This window comes from Oncorhynchus masou, chromosome 1, assembly GCF_036934945.1.
Source record: "Oncorhynchus masou masou isolate Uvic2021 chromosome 1, UVic_Omas_1.1, whole genome shotgun sequence".
NCBI classification, from domain to species: domain Eukaryota; kingdom Metazoa; phylum Chordata; class Actinopteri; order Salmoniformes; family Salmonidae; genus Oncorhynchus; species Oncorhynchus masou.
The window spans coordinates 66,908,359-66,922,539 of NC_088212.1; the positions used below are offsets into that span (position 1 = coordinate 66,908,359).

The 14,181-nt window shown below is 41.1% G+C and overlaps 1 protein-coding gene across 1 annotated transcript; it reads right to left on the reverse strand.

Annotated features, from left to right (window-relative positions):
- Positions 1-2,151: 2,151 nt before the first annotated feature.
- Positions 2,152-13,282, reverse strand: parvab (parvin, alpha b). Its single transcript, XM_064978390.1, has 13 exons — positions 12,972-13,282; positions 10,380-10,469; positions 9,222-9,292; positions 8,998-9,100; positions 8,701-8,841; positions 7,577-7,692; positions 7,419-7,477; positions 6,381-6,400; positions 6,176-6,237; positions 6,021-6,089; positions 5,838-5,939; positions 5,686-5,758; positions 2,152-3,575 (listed from the first exon to the last, which is right to left on the reverse strand). Exons 1-13 carry the CDS (start codon positions 13,096-13,098, stop codon positions 3,499-3,501), a joined length of 1,110 nt encoding a protein of 369 aa, XP_064834462.1. The 5' UTR covers positions 13,099-13,282; the 3' UTR covers positions 2,152-3,498.
- Between the last annotated feature and the right edge of the window lie 899 nt (positions 13,283-14,181).

The window sequence follows — 14,181 nt, forward strand, 5'->3', positions numbered from 1 at the left end:
CATGATGTCAAGCAAAGAGGCACTGAGTTTGAAGGTAGGCCTTGAAATACATCCACAGGTACACCTCCAATTGAATCAAATGATGTCAATTAGCCTATCAGAAGCTTCTACAGCCATGATATCATTTTCTGGAATTTTCCAAGCTGTTTAAAGGCACAGTCAACATAGTGTATGTAAACCTCTGACCCACTGGAATTGTGATACAGTGAATTATAAGTGAAATAATCTGACTGTAAACAATTGTTGAAAAAACTACTTGTGTCATGCACAAAGTACATGTACTAATCGACTTGCCAAAACTATAGTTTGTTAACAAGAAATTTGTGGAGTGGTTGAAAAACGAGTTTTAACGACTCCAACCTAAGTGTATGTAAACGTCCGACTTCAACTGTAGATTAATCTAAACCGAGCAGGACTTTCCATCTACAAACTTCACTGTCTATTCAGCAGAAGGTATCTGCCAGTAAACCACAGCCATTGGAGAGAGATTATGGCATAACCGATTTCTAAAATGTGATTAAAACCAGATGGGAGTGCAGATTGTATGAGGCAGAGGGTTTTATAGTATCACACAAAAACATGTTTTTAAAGCAGAGTTTCATGTCCTGCCATCTAGAAAAAAAATCATTTTAGTGCTGTAGATCTTTAAGCAAATTAAGAATATCTCCCTTTAGAAATGTCTTTAAGCAACAAACAGGAATGATGTGTCTCTAAACGTGATATGTATTGCTGCCTATCTGCTAATTTTTTGACGGGATTTAATTACAGAAAATCTCAAAACTCTTACCAAACATAAATCAATATCTTCAATCTATTGTTGAAATATGTGTGAAGAATCATGGAAAGGAAAAAACTGATTGCACACAGGGAAAATGGCTTAAGCAATCTTCAGCAAGAAATGTAACAAACCATCCATACAAAAGGAGTACAAGGTAAAGCCTTTACACTCATATGCTACATAGAAAATAGGAGCTTTCAAGTAACTTCAATGAAGGACCAATTCACTCTTTCAGATCAGAATCCATGGTGCCAATCAATAGATGCCAACATAAAGTGCCAACCCTGTAATAACTATGAACCACTTATCAGTAGTATTACTCACTTCTTACTTCACCTTTTGTGTGTGCGTCTGTTTTCTCAGCATAAGAGCAGATCTTACACTACAGAGGCAAGAGAGTATCATGTCTGTTAGTCATGCGTAGAGGCTTATTTTATATAATGAATGGAGGGAGGGATGTAGAAGATGCGATGGGAGGGTAATTACTTTAATGGCTGCAAAGGCTCCTGTTCAAAACACCTTTGCGCACAATGGTTGATTATGGATGGTCATTTCAGCTTTCTGATGAAAACGCAGAGCTCTTAGTCTCTGGGCTTGACTGATAATAGCATGACCAGAAATGTGTCAGGACAATGAAGTACCGAAATACATTGTCACATTCTCCCCTAAAGGTCTGAGCTTCAATTCATGGAAATAGTGGTATTTGTTAAACGCACCACAAAAAGCAAGATGAAGACAGAGGGTCAGAGGTTATACAGTATGATGTATAGAAAGATAGCAACTCAGTTCACAAGAGATATGACCAAGAGTAAAAACAGAAATATCAAGAAACAAAGAACTGAGCTATGAGTATGTTCTACTTTAGGTAACTCACTCATTTCTCCACTCACTTATTTCTGTGCTGAATTAAATTAGTTGACATGACACACTAAAATCATCTTAACTAATCTTAAGTGTCTGTAAATTGAAAGAAGTGAATTTCAACTCCTAAAAAGAAGCAATTAAATAAAAGAAACATGCTACATAGATCAAATCAGGCACAAAGAAATTCCACTGAAACTTCTATTGTGCCCTTGTCATGCATTACGTGCTGTGCTCAGTAGTGTTGTTACTCAAAGGAAAAATGTGACCTTCCTATTCGCAGCTAAGCACTTAGCAAAGCCACTCCGTCAGTGTGTGGTTAGCAAATTCATTCATGAATTGCATGTAGAGCACCTCTACTTCTTGGGAATACTGTAAGCTAAGTTTTCGTTGTAAAGCAGCCACTTCCACCAACACCCACAGTCCCACACAGTATTATTTGTCTATGAAATGGTACAATGTCAGGTGTAATGAAAGTTGGGTAAAGTTATGTTAAAACCACCAAATCCTGATGGTATTTAAAAAATGTATTTAAAAAAGGCAAGTCAGTTATAAACAAATTCTTATTTACAATGACGGCCTACACCGGCCAAACCTGGACGACGCTGGGCCAATTGCACGACGCCCTATTGGACTCCCAATCACAGCCGGGTTGTGATACAGCTTGGATTCAAACCCAGGTGTCTGTAGTGACACCTCTAGCACTGAGATGCAGTGCCTTAGACCCCTGTGCCACTCGGGTGCCACATTTTCTTGTGCTCTTCTATATTTCACTTGATGATATGGCATATTAACAATACAGAGCATACAGGATTCATGGGAAGGAATGCCACAAGTTTGCTACAGCACAAGGCCCATAATCAAAACTGCACTCAAGACCACAACATAGGAAGAAATGATTACGACCTTCAAATTAAAGTACACAACGGAATCAATTTTGGTCAAATTCCCACACTACATTCTCAGCACTACTAGCTAGTTCTGTTGAATATAGTGTATGTTTTATCGTTTGAATTCATACTCCACTCTTGAAACTGGCACTGTACTGGGGTCTTGCTGTTCTGTAGTTTTAGTAAACACTGCTCTGGAACATTACTTTACAAACCTTTTTTATGAATAGATTATAAACAAAGAGTCAAAATTAGCCATACATCATGCTTTGGATAAGTACAAAATATTTTTAAGACGAACAGCTTCATATAATTTATCTAAAAGACTATCATCTTTGGTAAATGATGAGCCAAAATGTCACTAAAAGGTAGACTATTTTTAAAGCACAATGACCAGTATTAAAATATATAAAATTAGACATAAACCAAACAAAGGTAAAGATATGCAGCCTGGCAGTATATAAATTAATAGTGCGTACTGTGTGGTCCCACTGCTTTATAAGCACAAAAATCAAAAACACTCTGAGCCAATTCAAAACTTCTGATTTCTTTCAAAAGTTGGAAGTAAATACTTTGATAAGCACACACTCAGCTGTCATACATTCAATACATCTATATTCTGATCCTTCATGTAGTCGCAAGTGAATCCAAGTAGACTTCAAACGGTGTCGGCCCGGAATGACATGGGCAAGAACAATTCAACATGGCAATTGACTCAACAATACAACGGCATAATCAACAATTCATTAAGTTAACCTTCAATAATACTGAAATATATCTGTCTTTTCATATCCAAGTACTTTACAACATACTGTACTTGTGTTTTAGTGAGCCTTCAGCAGGACAAAGCTAACACAGGTGTGCTCTCCCTATTAGATGCATTGTGTTTGCCCTGAAATATACATCTAAACAGGGCATTTGCTTGATAGATACGTCGATATAACTGAATGAACGGTGAAGCTCCCGTCTTTACTCCACATTTCTGTATTTGGTGAAGAGGTTGTAGAGTACCCTCAGAGTAGACTTCAGGTCACAGTTCACAATATCTGCCAAAAAAATCAGAAAAACCAAAGGCAGACTTTAGTCTGGGAAACATTTACTAGAAAATCATCTAAAATGACCCAGATTCAGAGCTACGATTTACATGCTATATGATACCTTCTTCAAACATTGCCTGTAATTTGAACCAGCTCCGGTTGCTAGCTACTGTATACTTAAGACACAACACCTATAAGATCTACATTAGCCCATTACAACCAGTGAGGCAAAAAACTGGCCTCTTTCAGCTACGCTGTGAGGAAAGATGCATTATAAAAACAGATGCTTCCATGAAGCTGTTTTGATTGCAGTGCGCTTTAAGTAGACCTATTGCTATAATTTGGCATGCAACCACCTTTAAATCAAAGCAAAAGGGGAACACTTAATGTTACAGCCCAATGCAGTCATCATGTGCCACTCACTGGTGCTTGACCGTACCATTAAAACTATTACAGGCCATACTTCAATTAACACAACGGTCACATAGTAATAGCCAGGAGGAAAAGTAATCCCACATCAAATAGGGCGGCAGGTAGCCTAGCGGTTAAAAGCGTTGGGCCAGTAACTGAAAGGTTGCTGGTTCAATTCCCCAAGCCGACCGACTAGGTGAACATTTTGTTGATTTGCGCTTGAGCAAAGTAGTGCCTATAATTCACTTTGGATAAGAGTGTCTGCTGAATGACTAAAATGGAAATATGTGCGCTCTCCCTTGGTTGTTATGATTAGAAGGCATGCTCTGATTATATATAGAGTGTTGAGTGAATACTGCCCCAAGGGAAAAATATTGCCAATTTATATATTTTTTAAATATTTTTATATTTTGTTTATACAAAATGTTGAAATTCTGTTGTCACATATCTTTCTTTCAGAAACAATGTACAGTGGGGCAAAAAAATATTTAGTCAGCCACCAATTGTGCAAGTTCTCCCACTTAAAAGGAAGAAAGGGGCCTGTAATTTTCATCATAGGTACACTTCAACTATGACAGACAAAATGAGAAAAAAAAATCCAGAAAATCACATTGTAGGATTTTTAATAAATATATATTTGCAAATTATGGTGGAAAATAAGTATTTGGTCACCTACAAACAAGCAAGATTTCTGGCTCTCACAGACCTGTAACTTCTTCTTTAAGAGGCTCATCTGTCCTCCACTCGTTACCTGTATTAATGGCACCTGTTTGAACTTGTTATCAGTATAAAAGACACCTGTCCACAACCTCAAACAGTCACACTCCAAACTCCACTATGGCCAAGACCAAAGAGCTGTCAAAGGACACCAGAAAAAAAATTGTAGACCTGCACCAGGCTGGGAAGACAAATCTGCAAGTAGCTTGTAAGTAGCTTGGTTTGAAGAAATCAACTGTGGGAGCAATTATTAGGAAATGGAAGACATACAAGACCACTGATAATCTCCCTTGATCTGGGGCTCCACGCAAGATCTCACCCCGTGGGGTCAAAATGATCACAAGAACAGTGAGCAAAAATCCCAGAACCACACGGGTGGACCTAGTGAATGACCTGCAGAGAGCTGGGACCAAAGTAACAAAGCCTACCATCAGCAAGGGCATTGAAGATGAAACGTGGCTGGGTCTTTCAGCATAACAATGATCCCAAACACACCGCCTGGGCAACGAAGGAGTGGCTTCGTAAGAAGCATTTCAAGGTCCTGGAGTGGCCAAGCCAGTCTCCAGATCTCAACCCCATAGAAAATCTTTGGGGGGAGTTGAAAGTCCGTGTTGCCCAGCAACAGCCCCAAAACATTACTGCTCTAGAGGAGATCTGCATGGAGGAATGGGGCCAAAATACCAGCAACAGTGTGTGAAAACCTTGTGAAGACTTACAGAAAACGTTTGACCTCTGTCATTGCCAACAAAGAGTATATAACAAAGTATTGAGATGAACTTTTGTTATTGACCAAATACTTTGCAAATAAATTAATTAAAAATCCTACAATTAGATTTTCTGGATTTTTTCTAATTTTGTCCGTCATAGTTGAAGTGTACCTATGATGAAAATTACAGGCCTCTCATCCTTTTAAGTGGGAGAACTTGCACAATTGGTGGCTGACTAAATACTTTTTTGCCCCACTGTATGTGTACAGAATGAAGTCACCCACCCTCTGCCCGTGGCTTGGGTTTCTCCAGGCTTCCATCTTGCATCAGCTCAAAGGAGAAAGCCACATTGTGCACCTATATGGGAAAAGAGATCCAGCATGAGGCATGCCAGTCCAGTAAGCAGCTCACTGTAAACTTTCACAATGTAGCCTACCTTTTGGTCAAAATGCTCTGGCGTTAGGAAGAAGTTGAAGAGAGGAACAAAGTAGCCCTCAAGCAGTCCCATCAGTAACACCAGGTACACACCATCAGCAAACTGCATGACAGGTAGAACAACATACCAATAATGACCATGTTCATAAGCAGGTATATTAAAAGGGAAACAAAGTAATCTCACCTGTGTGTCCAATTCAGACACCTCCAGGTTCAACTTGTTCAAGTGCTTGTTCACAAAGGTGATCAGAGTCTGCAATAAGGGCAGGTATTCAGTCATTTTTAATGTTACACAAACAATGAATACCTTCGATTTTTCAAATTAGGATGGAGACTTGCCTTTTTCACCACATTCAGCTTGTCTGGTGCATGGTCAAACAAAGTGTCAAACGCATCTCGCTCTGAAATTGAATAGAGGTTAAATGATTACAATAACAGAATGTTCATTTTAGTAACACAGAAGTAATACAATATAATATATAATGTAATGACTCATTAACTCAAATGAATACATGGTAATATGACACATTTTGAAAATGCTTACCATGTCTTCCTGATAGAGCCCTGCAAGAGAAGAGAACAAAATATTTCAGCACTGGTATCGGACTGTGTAATCACAGCGCTGGAGACCGACATTAGACGAAACAGACAAGTTCAAATGAGAAGAAAAAATTAACTTGGACTTTGTTTAAACTGGAAAATATTAACTGAATGCAGATGGTCTAATCAAGAAAGCCAGGCGGAAAGACAAACAAAGAGATTTGCGTTGTGGTTCTATCCCAGGAGCAGTCCGATCAAACGCTGTGTGGTGGGCCTGCCTGGTGGACATGTGCCCGGGAGGCAGTGGCTTGTCTTTACGGTCCAATCTTCCCCGGCAGAGACATGCTTGAGCAGCTGCTGCCCCTCGCAGGACAACAGCCCAGGGCCCCTCCCTCTTATCTCCAGAGCTGATTTGCACCCGTTGGACCACTATTAATCAGATGCAGCTCCATAAAGCAGTGGTGTGGCTGGCAGGAGCAGAACCCCCAAACCCTCCTCCCCTCACTAAATCTGCCCATCAGCATGGGGCTCCAACTGTCCATATCAACCCCCCAAGGTGTTGGCGTGTCTGCATTGTCTTTCCGCTTTAACGCGAGGCCGGGAGAGGCCGTTCCATTCCCCTCATCAGTCCCTCAATTGTTTCAACTGCTTCAATGCCCAGCGGACTCATTTGCTGACTAATTTGTAAACAGATATTTACAGACATGTGATTCGCCCTATAATCACCTGGTTTTGAATGACCTTTCCAAGGCAAAGTACATGATTGTGTTCGGTTCTCGTCCCTCATACTTATACCTCCATTAACTTTGAATATGGAAAGCAAATGATACAATTAACATAATCGTCACTGACAAGTTTCTAAGGCCATCTTTCCTTAAACATTGGCCTTCATTTTCTTGGCTGCCTCTAAACAATTTTCCAACATTTTCTCTTCATACCCTGAGGGTCTGATAAAGGCCTTGTGGAAGACAGGACAAGTTGGGTAGTTTCATCCAGACATCTGCACATAGTTAGTTAAAAAAGGATGACAGTGAACACATACTCCGTGTTCCCTGTGATCTCTTCCTGAACCTGGCGAGACTGCAGGATCCCCTCCCGTTTCTGTAGGGAAAAACAGACAATTATGACATTTGACAAATATTTCACTTTTTTCAGGGTTTCCCTTTTCATAGTACAAAATGTATCAGGAAAGGACTATACCTGTACAACCACAACTTGAATGGACACATGATCAGGTAGGCGGATGGGGGCGCGGCAGTGCTGAGACAGCGCCACCAATAAATGGAGAATGGCCACGATGCTTTTAGCATGGACAGCTAGGGGAGAACATAGGAAAGGAAAGAGGGGAGGAACAAGAGGAATGTTATAGTACATCCACTGGGCATTGTCATTTAACAGATGATGCACACGCTGGTGCACTGGAGCAGGGTTCAGATAAGGAATTCTCTTTTTTCACAATTAGCAAGATAGGCGACTCTCAGCTTTCACAATGCCAAGTTGAAGGTTAAACAAAGGTCAAAAACAAAACGATGAACTCCGTGTCAGGTACAAACTGAACTTGTGTCTTTGGGGTAGAAGTAATGTGCCTTTGTTAGAAAACTGTTACAACCAATTCCATTCTTGTTGTCTGTTGTGTCAAAGCGATCCATGTGACTGATACACCGAGCTGCAAATTACAGCTTCTTGAAAGATGGAATTCCAAACATGCTCATTTACCACAAAAATATTACATTTACTATTTAGAGAACCCGTATGTATGGGAGGATATGAGTGAAAAACAAAGGGATTAGCTGTCCTTTGATCACAGTCAGAAACAATCCTATTGATTTCCTCAAGTGCTTTTAGATCATCTACAAAGGATAAACCGAAAATTAAACTGAAATTTAAGAGAATTAGAAGGTTGCAATACACCAAAGAACAATAAACCAATGGAGAAAAAAAACATGGCTTCAGCATATTCTTAAAAAATAAACATGGCAAAAAATCGAATTGAAAAATGATTTTTTTTCGTTGACCTGCTGTGTACCGTGACCTCCCACCACTTGAGACAGGGATTCCTTCTATGGTCATAATGTCAGAGGGTCCGCAGGGTGCAGATTAGTCCAATGTGAACTTTCTCTGTGCCTCTCTGTCACCCAACAAAATGACCAAACAAGCAGGGTAAAAAAGAATAATGACCTTATTACATTACCTTTACATTGTCTTTTACACACACCATTGGCATAATTATAATTTTGATCAACACATTCCAAATGGTTTATTAACAAATTAATAGAATACCAGGGATTCGAGTGAAACAGCTCTCTGTGAAACATGTCACCTACAGTCAATGGTCCATTTGATGTTTCTGATTGAGACCTTCAGAGTGTCGTTGATCTTCTCCAGAACTGTCTGCAACTTCTGCTTCTGGGCTATCTCAGACTGGGTCACCTCAGCCACATTCAGCCGCTCACCCTCCAGCTTCTCTGTAATACAAAGATAAATAAATATGTTTTATTGTCACATACAATGAGAACACAGGGAGGACCATCAAATCCAATTGGAATCAGACAAATACCAGAGGATAATGTGCTGCATTGCAAGCATAGAAGGGATGTTTTGGAGGGAATTAAATACTTTACCAAATAGTTTCTGCAGAACCTGCCCATCGTAGAGGTCCTCAGCCAGGTCTTTGACAATGATTCTCTCCCCCACCAGCACATCATTGATCCAGTCTATGAGTACCTGCATACAAAACCTTATATAGAAATTAACAGGCACATACAAACTGTACATTCATAAGGCACATAATATCGCTTTCCAATGCTTTGATTGTGACATACGGCAGTCATTTCATATCTCACACCTTCATCAGTTCTTGCAGTTTGGGGTCATTCCTGGAGTTAGGGTCAACCATGGTGCGGACCTCATTCTCCTCTAGAACCACACACACACACACACACACACACACACACACATAGAATATAGACAATGAGAGAGTGCATGAGAGTTTGCTGACGACACAACAATGAAGATGGTCTATAGGGTGGAGGTCGGAGAACCGGCAGTGTGGTGCCAGGACAACAACCTCTCCCTCAATGTGAGCAAGACAAAGGAGCTGATCATGGACTACAGGAAAAGGTGAGCCAAACAGGCCCCCATTAACATCAACAGGGCTGTAGTGGAGCAGCTCGAGAGTTTCAAGTTCCTTGTTGTCCACATCAGCTAAAAACTATCATGGTCCAAAAACACCAAGACAGTCGTGAAGAAGACACAACAAAACATTTCCCCCCTCAGGAGACTGAAAAGATTTAGCATGGGTCCCCAGATCCTCAAAAGGTTCTACAGCTGCACCATTGAGAGCATCCTAACAGGTTGCATCACCACCTGGTATGGCAACTGCTCAGCATCTGATCGTAAGGCCCTACAGAAGGTAGTGCGTACGACCCAGTACATTACTGGGGCCAAGCTTCCTGCCATCCAGGACCTGTATAATAGGCGGTGTCAGAGGAAAGCCCATAAAATTGTCTGAGACTCCAGTCACCCAAGTCATAGACTATTTTCTCTGCTACTGCACGGCAAGCGGTCCCGGAGTGCCAAGTCTAGGACCAAACACCTTGAGCTTCTACACTCAAGCCATAAGACTGCTGTAAAAAATGACCTCAACTAACCTGTACCCCCGCACACTGACTCGGTACCGGTACTCCCTGTATATAGCCTCATTATTGGGTTACTTTTACTTGAGTTTATTTGGTAAATATTTTCTTAACTCTTCTTGAACTGCAATGGTGGTTAAGGGCTTGTAAGTAAGCATTTCATGGTAAGGTCTACACTTGTTGTATTCGGCGCATGTGACAAATAACATTTGCTTTGATTTGAAAGAGGGAGAAAGAGAGAGCATATGTGTGTGTGTGTGTGTGTGTGTGTGTGTGTGTGTGTGTGTGTGTGTGTGTGTGTGTGTGTGTGTGTGTGTCTGTGCGCGTGGGCATGCGATACACTGCAGGAGTGAAGGTGGAGGCCTTACCCAGCATGGTGTCCTCTGGGTCCAGCTCAAAGGGGATGGGGCTGAGTGGCAGGTTGATGGCATTCATGCCCTCCTCCTGGAGCTCAGACACTGCAAAAGCAGAGAAGCAGAGACCTTTAGTGGCGTGACTCAATGTGTGACAGGCTAATTATTATACAACTGTGCTGAGACCTCCATTGAGTTAATAGGCACAAACAATGTGTCCAGCAGAGAAAATCGGAGGGCAATTCAAGTAGCATCATCAACACACAACATTGGCCCTCATCATCTCAGCAGTAAAGCTCACATGTACACAAATAACAGAGTGAGTCTTTCCTCCACTCACCTAAGGTTGTCCTCTACACTGATTCCACCCAATTTAGGGCTCTTTTCTTTAGGTTAAGCTGTGCTCTTCATGCCAGGTTGTCAGTATTATGGCACATTGGTCTTACCAGGAAAAGTTGGCTCACAACGCATGTCTCTAATTATAACCGGTTATCTTTGGTCACGTTCGGGTTAGCCAGGAGAGAGAGAGCTCAGTCTAGCTTTGATCAATAAGAAGAAGCGCCTCATTGTAGCCAGTGATAATACTACATGGGGAGATTCCCAGAATGAGCCAATCACACTATTACCGTAAATTGGAGTAGATGTAAGAGAGTGTATGTCTATTAACTAAGCATTCATGGTTAGTTGCTCTGATAGCTCAGACCATGCTGATAGCCATTACCTCTTTGAAAAAAAGCTTTCTCTCTGAGACACATCGCCCCACACAGGACAAGGCCATCCTCTCCATCCAGTTGCTAGGCGTTCATAGATCTAGGCTCGGTCTCAAGCTGCTGTCCTGAGCATCCGCCTCCTTCCCTGATCATTTCACTTACCTCGCCTGGCGTTGTGCAAATTGGCACATGTGGGGAATTCACACAGGTGATGTGACAACCTGACCACTCTGTCTGGCCATGGTGCCAGCACTGCTAGTTCCTGTCCGGACCAGTTGATATGTCAGTAAGATCCCTATAGCACTGATGCAGAGCTGCATAACATAACGTGATAAAGGCCTGCAGAACAAACTACTATATGTTTTTTTTCAGTTTCCTCCCAAACAGAGAAAGCGCCCCCTGGAGATGTCAACATCCTGTTAGTAATCAACACCAAGATCTCCCTCTGCTGTTCAGGCCTAACCCACAGAGACACCTTCCTCCTTCCTCACACTAAAAGAGCTGCATCCATTTGGTTCTTCAACAAATTGTATAACCAACGCAAAAGCGTCATCTGGATAATGTAAACCTCTCTGTCTGTCTCTGTCTCTCTGATCTGAAAGGTCTGCTCCTCAGTTCACAGGCAGAGACACAACATGGTTTACAGTAACACTCATATGATTGAAATACTGTATGTTGCTGTCATGGCAGCGGAGAGGCCCTCCATGGAACAGACCCCTACGGGACCAGGTTGGACGGTATTTGTTCAGTATTTTGGTGAATGGGGCTCAGCTGCACACTCACTTTCACATGCCCCTCAGGAGTATATATAGGGCATGTCTGTATCAAAAGATACACTTCAAATGTAATTAATAAAAAAGGGGTCAAAGTGTCTTCCAAGAAACATAAACAATAATAGAGCTTCAGACATTTAATCATACTTGATGCTTGCTCATTTACCAAAAAGATTCAACAAAAACTCAAGTGCTTGTCTAATTCATACTTAATTGAAGGTATGATTTAAATAAATGTGAAACTATGAAAGCCTTGGCAGCCTCTGGTCTGAACTCAGGCAGTGGTTGTGCTGGAGAGAGCATGCAACTTTTCCCTCATTCCTTGGTGAACACATCTGTGATGGAATATCAGCAGCCTCTTATCCTTACATGGCAGTAGCTCAGCCATGTGTACTGTAAACACAGACACACACAGCCTTCTTCTGCTATGGCTTGGACAAACACAATGTAATACAACTCAAATAGACCCTGTCCCCCTCACCAAAAACAAAATGATCAAAATTATTATCACAGTTATTTGATGATAGATTCAGACATCAAACATGAAGAGGGCCTTTCAATCACCATCCCCGTTGTCGTATAACAAAATGATGTCATGGAAATAGACACACCTCAGCAATTACTCGTGGGCCTATACTATTGCCGCGTTCAAAACAACTGTGAACTCAGAAATCTCCGACTTCATTCTTCAGTGTGTTCAAGACAACTGGGAACTTGGGGGGGAGAACGAGCTCCGACTGGGAATGTTTTTTTTTTTTCATCCACCTCGGAATTCAAAGTCGGCAACTCTGGCATCTTTCTAGAGCCCCGAATTTCCGACATGAAAATCACATACGCCATGATTTGACCTAGTTTTTTCCGAGTTCCCAGTTGTCATGAAAGCACCATATAGCAACGTTTCTTAACTTGTTTTCACGCAAAAACTGTCATTAATCTATTCAACAAAATTATTAATTCTGAAGAAAAAAAACGGTGGAATGTGTATATTTATAGCATATAGCCTAATGTAACTTACTGTTCAACAGGAATCGTATTTTATTTATATATTTTTTAGCTTTCGTGATGTCAACCTTTTTATGTAGATGCCTTAATAATAAATACAAAATATAGCCTAATGAACGAACCTTCTTTTGCCTTTTTTCTTCTGGCCAAAGTTCCCCCAAGTTTTCCGAGGAAAGAGTCATCTTTTTTTCTTGAAGGTGGTGATTTTGGAGTCGGAGAAGAAGGTGATTTCTGTGGCGAAGAAGCCATTTCCAGTTTTTACTGGATATTCAAGCTATTGAGACTGTTGTAGCCTATCATAGAAACACAACTTTCTGCTTGTCAAAGTTTACGGAATAGACAACGACGGAAACGGAATTCCAAGTATTTACGCAGCCATCTGACTTCTCCCTGTTATTTGATTCCCGTACACATCCCGTTCCCACCCACATTTTATGGATATGGAAAAATAAGATAGCCTATGTCCAGCTATGAGGAATAACGGTATAGTGAAGCATGAGCCGATAATATAAAAGAATCAGAGGGTTTTCGATTATATTCATAGGAAAATTAAGTCCAGCGAAATTATCAAACGTATTTTTCCACTATCCAGATTTATTTACTTTTAGCAATATAATTCTACATCAGTTTTATTTTACTTTTGCTAAACATGAGTTTCCATGGGGCTAGAACAAGGCCAATATAGGAAACATCCCCAATGATATACAGCACACTCGTTCTGCCGTCCTAACATGGAGTGTAACAAAGTTGTTCAAGGAACCCCTATCCTTAATGGGGGAGAATGTGTAAGCCAAGGCAGCGGACTCAATCAGTGTTCAGCCAGATCAATACATGATTGCTTATTTACCTCGTTCTGCTAATGATCTGGTGAACTTGGTCTAACTAGCACAGCTGACCAGGCAAGTGGGAGCTGTTAGTAAAGCAAGGACATTCAAGCCTACTTGACAACACAGGCCTACACATTTCTGCCACATTATTTACTCCAACATCTTGGGATGTAATCAAATATGCAGATGATAATAAATACATTTTTGTGTGTTGTTTTTACATTAATAGTAACATACTCTTGCTGTCTAGTTTTATGAAAAACGTTGGGTGAACAAAAGGCCTATTGTGCAGCCAGTGCAGCCCTTTTGCCCTCTCTTTTGATACAATTATGTGAACAAAGCCATGTAAACAAAATGCACAATGGCCCTGGCCTTGCCCTGGGCTGTCATTAGAGGAGACATTTCCCATGCAGTACTGTTGGACTATCTGTGGCATGGCCCTGGTGCAGACAGTGAGGAGCCCCTCTGGTCAGGACGTCTGGGGCCTCTTCACCCAAGAGCTCTA